At 42.4% G+C, this 12,394-nt stretch overlaps 3 protein-coding genes across 3 annotated transcripts; 1 reads left to right on the forward strand and 2 right to left on the reverse strand.

Annotated features, from left to right (window-relative positions):
* Positions 1 to 3,011: 3,011 nt before the first annotated feature.
* On the reverse strand, positions 3,012 to 3,780 carry LOC110228848. Its single transcript, XM_021027035.1, has one exon. It carries the CDS (start codon positions 3,563 to 3,565, stop codon positions 3,134 to 3,136), a length of 432 nt encoding a protein of 143 aa, XP_020882694.1. The 5' UTR covers positions 3,566 to 3,780; the 3' UTR covers positions 3,012 to 3,133.
* A 1,164-nt stretch (positions 3,781 to 4,944) lies between these two features.
* Positions 4,945 to 7,412, reverse strand: LOC110228855. Its single transcript, XM_021027063.1, has 2 exons — positions 5,669 to 7,412; positions 4,945 to 5,558 (listed from the first exon to the last, which is right to left on the reverse strand). Exons 1-2 carry the CDS (start codon positions 5,975 to 5,977, stop codon positions 5,169 to 5,171), a joined length of 699 nt encoding a protein of 232 aa, XP_020882722.1. The 5' UTR covers positions 5,978 to 7,412; the 3' UTR covers positions 4,945 to 5,168.
* A 1,426-nt stretch (positions 7,413 to 8,838) lies between these two features.
* LOC110225760 (prothymosin alpha-A-like) lies at positions 8,839 to 9,402 on the forward strand. The gene is made up of 2 exons (XM_021015731.1): positions 8,839 to 9,313; positions 9,392 to 9,402. Exons 1-2 carry the CDS (start codon positions 8,839 to 8,841, stop codon positions 9,400 to 9,402), a joined length of 486 nt encoding a protein of 161 aa, XP_020871390.1.
* Positions 9,403 to 12,394: the final 2,992 nt, after the last annotated feature.

The raw sequence follows: 12,394 nt of genomic DNA on the forward strand, positions 1-12,394 counted from the left end.
GTTTCTGTTAGAATTATTGTTTTCTGCATGATCACTGGAACTGTTAACAACATCAAAACCTGTTATTGCTTGGCTTGACTCTGTGAAATCTGATTGCATCTTGATTGCTAGCATCACACCCATTTGGATTGACACCTTAAATACTGCAATGACATGATAGTGATTTAAGGATAATTGATCTTAGTGAAAATCTTACTATCACTAAACCCGGCGAAGTGCACGTTCGGAGTCCCATCCGGGGAGTTTCTTGGCTATATTGTGACGAAAAGGGGAATTGAAGCCAATCCAAATCAAATCAATGCTTTTCTAAACATGCCATCTCCGAAAAACTTTAAGGAAGTACAGCGGTTGACCGGGCGGATTGCGGCTTTGAACCGTTTTATTTCGAGATCAACGGACAAATCTTTACCTTTTTATCAAATTCTAAAAGGAAACAAAGGATTCCTTTGGGATGAAAAGTGTGAAGAAGCCTTTGGGAAACTTAAGGCATACTTAACTACTCCACCTGTATTGTCTAAGCCCGAGATGGATGAAAAGCTTTATTTGTATATATCGGTTTCGAACCACGCGGTTAGTGGAGTCTTAGTTCGGGAGGACCGCGGAGAGCAAAGGCCGATTTACTACATAAGTAAGTCAATGACAGATCCAGAAACCAGATACACAATGATGGAGAAACTCGCACTCGCGGTAGTGACTTCGGCCCGAAAGCTGCGCCCATATTTTCAGTCCCATCCAATCGAAGTATTAACTAACCAGCCACTTCGAACGATACTTCATAGTCCAAGTCAGTCCGGACGGTTAGCGAAGTTGGCGATAGAGTTGAGCGAGTACGATATAGAATACAAAAGCCGGGTCAGCATGAAGGCCCAGGTTTTAGCAGATTTCCTAGTCGAACTACCAACGCCTGGCGTGCTAGGGCAACCGAAGAATCAAACTTGGAAGTTGCACGTGGACGGATCTTCATCAAAACAAGGATCCGGAGTGGGCATCAAGATGGAATCTCCCACATCGGAGATTCTGGAACAATCTTTCCGATTATTGTTTAAAGCCTCCAACAATGAGGCAGAATATGAAGCCTTAATTGCCGGAATTCGTTTGGCACAAGGAGTTGGAACTGAGGAAATAGTTGCTTATTGTGATTCGCAACTAGTAGTTAACCAGTTCAGTGGAGACTATGAGGCTAAAGATGCAAGAATGGAAGCATATCTCGGAGTTGTAAAGGATCTATAAAAAAACTTCAAGAAATTCGAGCTAATTCGTATACCTCGAGGAGAAAATACAACAGCAGATGCACTCGCTGCGTTAGCATCGACGTCAGATCCTGTGTTAAAAAGAATCATTCCGGTAGAATGCATCTCGGAACGAAGCATTAAAGAAGACAAAGAAACTCTCGTCATTACAAGATCTCGAGCAGCGGCGAGTGACCGTGGTGAACCTGAGATCGAGCTGCCACCCGTCAAACGGAGAAAATCAAGAGGGTCAAATGTGTCTGAGCCTAACATATCCAAGGAAAGCAATAGCGAGGAGCCTGTTATTCTATCGGAGGGCGCAATTCCGGAAACAGTTACAGAGACTGGTCCATCCACCGAAGAGAACACTCTTGAACCAAACGAGCATCCCGAACCATAACCGCGAATATTTCATGAAAACGGCCAAATTCCGGCTAAAGACTGGGGGACTGACTGGAGGGAGCCAATAAAGCACTACATTTTGACGGGCAAACTCCCAAAAAATAAATGGTAAGCCAGAAAAATGAGAGTCGTTAGCGCGAAATTTTGTTTGATAAAAGATGCATTGTATAAGCGAGGAGTCAGCGACCCTTACCTACTATGCATTTTTGGGCCCAAAGTTGAAATTGTCATGAGCGAAGTACACGACGGGTTGTGCGGGAGTCATTCGTCAGGAAGAGCTATGGCTTTTAAGATTAAAAGAATGGGGTATTTCTGGCCCACTATGATCACGGATTGTGTCAAATATGCCCAAAGATGTAAGCGCTGTCAACTTCATGCACCATTGATCCATCAACCTTCGGAATTATTCTCTTCCATCTCCGCCCCATATCCGTTTATGAGATGGTCAATGGACATCATTGGACCATTGCATAGATCAACTCGAGGAGTATAATACCTTTTGGTCTTGACGGACTACTTTTCAAAATGGATTGAAGCTGAAGCATATGTTAGCATCAAAGATTCGGCGGTTAATACATTCCTTTGGAAAAATGTCATATGTCGACATGGGGTTCCATATGAGATAGTTACTGATAATGGACCACAGTTCATTTTGCATGAGTTCGAAGCTTTTTGTTCGGACTGGAGAATCAAAGTCAGTTACTCTACTCCACGATATCCGCAAGAAAACGGCCAAGCCGAGGCCGCGAACAAGACGATTCTTAGCTATCTCAAAGAACGCCTGAATCACCTAAAAGGAGGTTGGTATGATGAACTACAACCCGTCTTGTGGGCCTATCGCACAACTCCTAGGCGGTCTACTAGGGAAACTCCGTTCTCTCTGGTTTATGGTATGGAGGCGGTGGTACCAGCCGAGCTTAATGTACCCGGACTTCGCCGAGCAGAAGCACCATTGGATGAAGAAGAGAACACAGCGATGCTTGATGACTCGCTAGATACCATTAATGAAAGGCGGGATCAAGCCTTAATTCGGATTCAAAATTACCAGCAGGCAGCAGCTCGATACTACAACTCTAAAATCAAGAGTAGGCCTTTCTTTGTAGGAGATTATGTGCTAAGGCGAGTCTTTGAAAATAAAAAAGAAGATGGTGCGGGCAAACTCGGCATTAATTAGGAAGGGCCTTACATTGTTACAGAAGTGGTTCGGAATGGTGTTTATAGGTTGAAAGACTTAGAAGACAGGCCAGTCAAGCGACCCTGGAATGTGATCAATCTAAAGAAATTTTATGTTTAAGATACACGCATTTTTTATGTACATGAACTACGGTGTGGCTTGATCCCGGAATGGGTACGTAGGCAGCTCGGAAACGAGTTCAACTATTAATAAAAATTTGTTTTTATTCATTTAAAGGAAAAAGTTCGACTATGCGAACAAACAAGCACTGGAAATAAAGTAACAATAAAGCAAATAAGACTAAGCGTCGTCACGCCCGCATCCCGAATTAGGAGACTCTTCTCGATGAACAGAACACCTGAACTCCTTGACCAGCAAGGTTGAGAATCGGCATCATACAATCCGGAATGCGAGCGAATTCGAAGATTCCAAGCTCGATCCATTCTCCGGGGTGAGAGCTGAGGATGTGAAGATCTCGCGATATCACAGTAACCCTGCATTGCATTCGATGAATCTTTTTTCGAAGTTTCTTCCGTTCCAGCGTTAACTTCTTGTGTTGAATCGCAAGCGCTTTGATAAATGCCATCGCAATTTCTTGGTCTCTGTCTGGGAGGTCCTTGATCAAAGCGCACGGAGTTTGGATCTGAGACCTAAAAACGCCGCGGGATGAAGAAGGCTGCTTACCGGTTGCGTCTCCGTCCATCATTCTAACCCTGGAGAAATCAGGCATGGACTCTGAACATCGGAGGTTGAATTCCATACCTGCAAAAAGAAAAAAGAATGGTGAGGAATAAAGAGAAATTGAAGCCTCAATTTATAGGGACATCACGTCCCTAGTAAGCTGCGTTTTCCATCCTGGAATGGAGCGATTCGTGGAGAGATTTAAGCCTCTTGAAGAATCCTGCACTTAAAGACGTATCTCCGGGAATATTTCGAGAAAAAGGAAAGTACTCAAAGTTTCCATAAATAAAAGGACCGGAGCCCATCATGAGTTTAAAAGTTTTTTTAAAAAAAAAAGAAAAGAAAAGCAGGATTAGGGAACATTTATGGAAGAGGCTTAGGAACAGACTCCTTCATCGCCGGTTTGGTACCTGGACGCCTTTTTCTTATCATCCACCTCGGGTTCGTTCCGGACGCGTTTCTGGCGAGTGTTGTCCTCCTCTTCATCCTCCTCTTCGCTGCTGGATGAAGCGATTTCGACCAGGGCATTCACGGGCCCCGGGACTTGACCTTTAGCTCGGAGGTACATCCGGAGCATCTTCGGGATCTCTGCGATGGAATCAAAGTTCCTCTACTCCCATTGGAAATGATCGCTTTCCAAAGCCCTCACTTTCCCTTCCACTCGAGCGATACGAGCTTCGAGTACTTGCCTTTTAAGCCCCAGCCGCTGCCGTTCATCGCACAAATGGCGATGTTTGTCGACGACCTGCCGCAGAAACAAGTAAATTAAAAAGGAGGGGAGAAAAGTTCAATCCAGAAATACGGATACTAACCTTGTCTATGAAATCGCAAGCCTCCTTCTTTTCCTTCGAAGGAAAGTGGAACACGGCATGAGGAAAGAGAACACCGGCTGGCTCGAAACCATCACCGGATAGGAAAAGTGGGCTGCCGGGTTCGATGGGGGCTGCTTTTTCATTTTCCATTGTTGTGGTGTTTATCGAATGAATTCTGAAGTTCCTTGAAGAAAGTTCAGAGGCAGAAAAGCCATTATTTATAATGATTTAGGGTTTGTTCTAGGAACCATAAGTCCAATAATGATGGCGTGCCCGAGTGGGTTAAACCGTTTTTGGAAATTGTGAAAAGCAGTTATTGCCTTAAAGACGTGTGATTTTTCCTATTTTCCAGGGATTGGGAAAGGAAAAAGCAACCAGCGCATTAAAAGGCAAATAGTTCATTAAGTACCAAAAGTTTTGAGGCCCAAACCCAACAAATTTACTGAGTTGACTAAACCCGAAGTGGAGAACTCGCTTAAGCCGAGCTCAGTTCTCGCACCCTAAGAGAAAGGTCTGATCAGCCTTAAAATCTCGAAAACATAACCACATGGCCAAAAAGTGTTAAAAAGCGGACTTTGCAAACCCGCACAATGTTTTAACCAAACCCTCAAGGGGTGAGAAATTGAAAAGGTTTAAAAGCCTCCTCAGGCCAATATCTTGTTCAGAAAAAAAATAATAATAAAGCCTACATAGGCGAGAAAAAAAATCTAAACATTAAAGTTAAGTCTTTCAAATAAATGGGACAAGCCCCAATTCAAAGTGGACACAGCCACTACGGGTTAGCAGCCACCTCGGGCTCATTTCCAGACAGGGATGCTTCATCCGATTCCTTGGTCGGGGCCTGCTCAGAAGAAGTTCCTTGCTCACTCCCTACGGCACCTTCATCTTCCGAGGTGACCACTGGTACAGCAGGAACCTCAGGTGGGACAGTACCATCCGGCTCGCTTGAACCTGTGAAAGGTGAGTTCGATTAACCAAATACACAAAACATGTAAACGGTGAATTCCGAGAGAAGGATTTACCTGCCCAATCCAAACCTGATTTACTCAGAGGAGGAGATTCAGTGAAGAACTCCTCGAACTGTTGAGGGTTGAAGGCCGGAACATGTAGAGCTGCAAGGTGACTTCGCTTTTCAGCTAAGCTGGCCGTCAGTTCGGACCTCTCTTGCTCCTCAGAGAAACCCTCTTCATGAGTTTGTTCTAGCAAGAGTAAGTTGCTCTCGTACTCCTTGATATCCGATTCAAGTACCGATCTCGCCTTCTCGTTTTGCATGAAATGGATAGCCCCTTGGACCAACTCCATCCCGTGTCCCTGACCTCTCTCCTGGCCTTTGATGCCGACCTTGCCAACTCGGAGTCCCGCAGCTTAACAATCGCCTTATACTTCGCGTCGAGTTCGGCAAGTTGGTTATTCAAGGAATAAGCGGTCGCTTCGGATTCATATAGTCTACCTTGAACCCCAGAAAATTCGTCCTGAAGTTGGCTACTCCGGTCATACTGGTCTTGCAGTTCGCCTCTTACCTTCGCGAGTTCGGACGTGAGGTTGTCAACTCGGTCTTCCAATTCGTGCTTAGAGTTGGAAGAGGAGTGGAGGTCGGCCTCAAGAGCAGAAAGCTTACCCTTCCACGTATCAATCTCATGTCCTCGACTGAGTAACAGCTTCTCATAGTGTTCAACCATATCATTGAGTTCGCTGTTCGCCTGATATTTCGCATAAACCCAGGATAGTTAGTCAGTACGAAGAATGATAGTGAAACCGGAAAAATAAAAGGGAACTAACCCGAGAAGAATGATAAGCTTGAAGTAAGTAGCGTTCACGAATTGCAGGGCGCCACTTGTCGAAATCTGGCAAGACCGCACCAGATCGGGTCTTGAAGCACCGGAAGACGCTACCCTCTTTCTCCATAGCTGTGGAGAAGAAGAAGAGTCGTAAAATTTGGAATCTAAACGAAATGAAAATTTTTAAGTGTGTATGAATCGTTGTCAAACCTGCAAGCGATTTGCTCTGAGGAACGAGCACAACCTTCGACTTCGGGGGAGCATCTCGAGGTTCAGTACCCCCCTTGTTCGGAGATGAGCTCCGAACAGTCTTCTCGCCACTATGTTGGGAAGAGGAAGGCATGTCAACAGGAGGAGGAGGACCCATTGGTGCAGTAGGAGGGGACGATCGAGGAGAAGGGTCAGTCCGGGCCCTTGACTTCTCCCTCCGCGAAGAGGAACCACTGCGAGATGACCTGTCTCTCTTCTTGCGGATCAAATTCTTGAGCGGTTCGTTGCTAAAATCATCTCGGTGAGGACGAGGAGAATCACGATGAGGAGATCGGGCCCTCCGAGGTGAACGATCATCACGACGTTCACGACGGGGTGTCGATCTGAAAGCAACGACGGATCTGGCCGCCTCGTCGCTACCATCGTCAACCAGCAAGGTCCTGCTATAATCTTTTTGTCAATGGCGGTCGCAAGGAACGCCTTGTTCTCCTCGCAAGCCTTAGTCATCGGCTTGGAAAGCAATTTACGCTGGGCGGTGAGGGCCCGGGCCGACATTCCTTGAGTCGAGGGAGGAGGTGGAAGGTGATGAAGTTGTCCAGGGGGACTCATCCTAAGCTTGTGATTGGCTTCTACGAACCGATCAATAGTGAAGGAGTTCCAAAGGGTTTCCCCCTCAAGGACTATTTTGAAAAATTCGATGAATTCTTCAGATGGAACAACCATATGATGTTCACATGGTGCATGAACCATAGATACATTCTCGATTCTTCTTATCTCCAACGACATGCCACTTCACAGCCCAAATTGATATTTTTGTCCTAAGAATCTTCAAGTGTCATCAAAATGTATTAACAGTTTTTAGTCTGTCATTAAAACACTATTTAAATGACAAACCAACAACACAGACTAAAAACTGTTATTACATTTTGACGACACTTGGAGATTTTTAGGACAAAAACATTAATTTATTGGGCTATGAAATATTCTTATTTTAAAATTTAAGTGAAGTTATTTTTTACTAAGATACCACTAATGTGAGTCATGTGATTCTTGTTTATAGTGTGTGCACCGCGAATCTTTTGTTTATCATATTCCGTAAGATTCTTGTGGTTATCTGAGTAGAGACATTATGTTTTCTAACATGTCTGAGTTAAATCGAAAAAAGTTATATATTAAGTAGATTTTCTCATGTGTATATAAATCAAGTTCCTTTTTATGCTCTATCTTTACCCAAATCAATCTTCTCTAATGGATTTTCCGCTTTTTAATTTGTAAAATTTTTGATGATACAATGAAAAATTGAAAGATTAGTTTCTAAATATATGATATTTTCTCCTTCCATGAGTTGTTTACACTGACACAATAGCTTAGTGATTCTTCGTTTTTAGTGTTTTTGAGATTTTGTTAGATACAATTCTAACAAATGAGATCAAAAGAAGAGATTTTAGGTTAAAGAAGAGATAAGAAATGAGATAAGATAAATATAAGAAGATAGAGATATTGATTAATTAGGTTTTTCATAATCTAAGAGAACCCTAAAATGAATTTTTCCTTAAATACAACTATCTAGATAGTTCACATTAGTCCTGGGAAAATGAACAGAATGTACCGAACATGAACCGAAGCAAAAAAAACTAAACAAAAATTTTAAAATATTCGAATAGATACTGAACCGCCATACTTTAGGTACCTAAAAATACCCGAGATACAATCATATATCCAAAAATATTAGTTATTTTTAGACCGAATAATCAAAAGTACCCGAAAAAAAAAAAACCAAAAATAATTGAAAAATACCCGAATATATCCGTAAATATCCAAAATACCAAAAAATAACCGAAATTCTCGAAAGAAAATACCCGAATGAATCCTAAACTCCAGAACCGAAAGAAGCGGAACCGAACCGAATCAAAATTTTAAAATATCCGAATTGATCTTAAACTCTAGAAAACCAAAAGAACTGTAACCGATCTGAATACCTTGACGCCCAGGACAAGTTGGCATAGCAATGACAAAACGACATCGTTGTACTTAGCTGAACCCTCCATACTTGGGAGAACTCACCTCTTGTGCCACTAATCAAGAAACATCAACCTCTTATGCCACTCTTATGTTTTCTTTTTATTATCGATTTTCTTTTAATTCGTATAAGTGAGTAAATGACCATAAAACCAGACGAAAATCAGAAAACTAAGACCCAACCTAACAAACCCGAACCCAGCCCATGACAAAATAACCCGGCCCATAAAATTTCCCCAATTTTACCCTAATTCTGAAAATCTCTAAGTGTAATTTCTCTCAAAACTGTAAAAAGCCGAAGAGTCATCTCCGTCGAGTTCTCTCCGTCGCTTATTCGCTTCTTTTCCGTTTTTGTTTTCCGTCTCCGGCGTATCGTCGTCTCCGCCGTTTTCTTCTAGCCTCGGAAATTCGGCCGTCGTCTGCGTGTACTCCGTCATTCGTCTCCTCCGTCTCCTCCGCGGTGGTTTGTCTTTTCGTCTCCTCCGCCTCCATTCAGCGTGTCTTCGTCTCCTCCTTATATGGCTCGAGTGAGAATGAAAGGTGGAGATAGGGTATATGAATCAACAGAAGGGTGTCGAGAAGGGGCTTCAAATCCAGATCCAATAGAAGCTTCGACGGATGCCGCAGTTCCAAGAGAAGCTCCGACGGATGCCGTTTCTCCTACAGAAGCTCCAATGGATGCCGCTGTAATCATTCAGACAGTGGAATCCGCAGAAGCAACCACCGAATTAGAAGTTTCTTCGGTTCCGGAATTGTCTGATAAAGAAGAGAAAGAAGAAGCCAGTGAGTCAAAGGAAGAAGAAGTCGGTGAGCATGATAAAGAAGGTGAGTCTGATAAAGAAGAAGAAGTGCGTGAGTCTGATAAAGAAGAAGAAGTCCGTGAGTTGTCAATTTATGGTCAGGGTTGTGATAACGAGGAAGAAGAGAGAGTTGGTGATGTTGAGGGTAGAGAAAGGAGTGGTGATAATGAGGAGGAAGATGTTGCTGGTGTTGTTAAGGTAAGTAACAGTTTGTATTTGTTGTATATGGTGTTAAAGGTAAGCAACAGACATAGTTGTACTCAGTTGTATGTGTTTGAATATGCAGAATATAGATGATATTGCTGTTGAGGAAGAGGAAGAGGAGAGGGTTAATGATGTTGCAGCTGATACAGATGAGGATGATGATGATGAGGAATCCCAACCACTGCCGCCAGAGAGCATGTACTTTAGTCCAACTGAGTACAACAAGGTATGTAAGGTAGGTAGTAGGTGTAAAGTTGGCCAAACAGTGGCCATGATAGAGGCATTTGATGAGGAAGTTAGTTGGTTTAGGAATCATGCTCAGTTTAAGCATATATTCCACATGCCTAAGGAACCAAATCACATGATTCAAGGCATGTGGATGCTTATGCTTCGCACTGCTCGCACGGGTATGGAGAATGAGTGTTGGTTTGTTGTGAATGGAGTGCCTATAAGGTACTCCTTGAAAGAGCATGCTTTGTTGACCGGGTTGGACTGCTATGAGTACCCAAAGAATCATGAGAAGAAGGGTAGTTTGAGGTTTGTCAGAAGGATGTTTGGGAGGACAGACCTAATCAAAATCAAAAATGTAGAAAAGAAGTTGGCAGCTATTAAGAGTGAGAAGTGTTTGGATAGGAAGAAGTTGATTATTTTGTTGTTTTTATGTGCGGTTGTGAAGGCTGATTCTAAGGGTGATGGGAACATAGAGCAATTCTTGTTAAGGATTGTTGATGATGTTCATGCTTGTGAGATATTCCCGTGGGGAAGATATTCTTTTGAGCAATGTATGACAGGGATCCGGAGAATGATGAAAAACATGAAAGGTGAGGTGAAACCAAAAGCACAGAGCAGCTTTTTTGGATTCATCACTCCTCTTGAGGTAAAAACTTGTGAATATTGTAATGAGTTAGAGTGTTTAAGTTATAGTAGTAAAACAGTGTTATTGTGAATGTGTAGATTTTTGCATTTGAGTGCATACCACAGCTTGGAAGGCGATTCAGAGAAGCTGTTCCCGCAGCTAATGACTGTCCAAGAATGTGCAAATCTAAATTCACTGACAGTTGCATGAAGGGCTTTACCTTGGATGAAATAAACCAAGCCCTTGGTAAGGTTAGCTTTTGGTGCCTTTACTTCTCTTAGTATGCATATTTATTGAGATTGATGCTATGTGTATTTAACAGGATATCTCAAGCATCTTGGAACCTGATATGGATGAGAAAGAGATGTTGTCTGGCCTTGTTGAGAAATATGTTGATGAAGGGATGGGATTTATTGATCCAGTTGTTGAAGGTTGGAGAGAGCAGCTGATCACAAAGAAGAAGAAAATCTGGTGGAAAAGTCTATACCAGATGGACTTGCAGGCTCGGGGTTTTGGTGATGTTGTCCCTGAAGTGGCTGAGAGGCTTGGTGTTGTTAAAGAAAGAGATGGTGAAGTCCCGGAGAGGCTTGGTGATATCCTCTCATTACAGTCAGCTGTGGACAAAGGATTTGCGAAGATCATGGAGAAGTTTGCTGAGATGGACAGCAAAGTGAGTATGCTGGATGGGAGAGTGAAAGAATTAGAGGGTTATGTGGCAATCCAGCTAGAGAAAGAGCGGTACAATGAGTATCATCCAGGGACTTCAAGTGATTTTGTGCCAACCTATTGTACACCAACTGCTAATCAACCAATAGCGAGTCCGACAAAGGCTTTGGTCCTTCACAGTGGTTTCAAAGACCCTAAGCCAATCCAGATTCAAGAATTGAGTGAGTTTACATTTTTGTAGTTTTCATTGAAACATACATTTTCTAACATTTGAGTTGTGTAGGTGACGAAGGTGATCAGGAGCAGCTGGCTAGGAAAGAGAAGGAGAACCTGAAGAAGAAGAGACAGCGTGGCCCTACAATCCAGACCGGGCAAAAGAGACAAAGGAAGCCTTCCAGGTTTAAGGCTGAAGAGTTTACAGCAGAGGGGAAGGGGAAGGGGAAGAAGAGGCAGAAGAAATAGGTGATCTTTATGATGGGTTGTTTTTGTGTAGGACAAAACTTATATTTTTTGAGTATTTTGCGGTTATCTTTTATTAGGATTAAAAAACATTGTACTATCTTTTGGTTGTGTTGTGGTTTAGGTGCATTTTATGTATTTGGGGTTTAGGATGAATCAGACATTATATTTTTTAAAATTATGCATCTGGTCCAACTACTAACAAATGTGGGACAACTATTAACACAAGTTGGACAACATGGACAACTACTAGTAATCCTGGGACAACTATGTGATAAACCAAGGACAACTAGTAAATACAATTTTAGTTGGACCAGTTGATCCAGGGACAACTACTAATAATCCAGGGACAACTATGTGATAAACCAAGGACAACTACTATTAAATTTTTTAAAAAATTTTAGTTGGACCAGTTGATCCAGGGACAACTACTAATAATCCAGTGACAACTATTTGATAAACCAAGGACAACTACTATTAAATTTTTAAAAAAATTTTAGTTGGACCAGTTGATCCAGGGACAACTACTAATAATCCAGGGACAACTATATTATAAACCTGGGACAACAACTATTAAAAATACTTAGTGAATACATATAAGTCGGAGTTGTACCGGTTGAACCAAGTACAACTACCATTACTGCAGGTACAACTACTAATAATACTTCATGAAAACACAATTCCATATCCAAAATACAGATTCAAATATTACAAAGAGTAGGTGGTAATCATACAATATTAACACCTTGAAAGTAACCCCCTAAGCCTCGCAATCTCGACTTCTTTTGTGGCTAACCTCTCTTTAAGGTCATCAATTTCTTCACGCATAAGACGAAGAGTTTCCCGGATCGACTCCAATGCAGGATTTCCACCCCTCCCATATTCAAGAGAGGTTAACACGTCATCTTTATGTCTGTCAAATAGGTGGTGTATCTTGGACAGCTCCTCAGTTACCGCCCAATCCCACCACTGAACTAGGTGATCTCGATTATCCTTATATTCGTTTCCATCCTAGGAAGAATATAAAAAGTTAAAACCAGCAAGTTGTACTTAGTTGTTCCAGAATTGCAACTAAACCATACCTTAAGCACTGGGCATCTGTAT

This window comes from Arabidopsis lyrata (assembly GCF_000004255.2).
Source record: "Arabidopsis lyrata subsp. lyrata unplaced genomic scaffold ARALYscaffold_8, whole genome shotgun sequence".
Lineage (NCBI taxonomy): Eukaryota > Viridiplantae > Streptophyta > Magnoliopsida > Brassicales > Brassicaceae > Arabidopsis > Arabidopsis lyrata.

Coding starts and splice junctions, on each gene's coding strand:
- LOC110225760 (XM_021015731.1), top strand. CDS start 8,839: ATGAAAGGTGGAGATAGGGTATATGAATCAACAGAAGGGTGTCGAGAA.
- LOC110228848 (XM_021027035.1), bottom strand. CDS start 3,565: ATGGAATTCAACCTCCGATGTTCAGAGTCCATGCCTGATTTCTCCAGG.
- LOC110228855 (XM_021027063.1), bottom strand. CDS start 5,977: ATGGTTGAACACTATGAGAAGCTGTTACTCAGTCGAGGACATGAGATT. Junction 5,559..5,668: donor ACGCGAAGTATAAGGCGATT/GTTAAGCTGCGG, acceptor ATGCAAAACGAG/AAGGCGAGATCGGTACTTGA.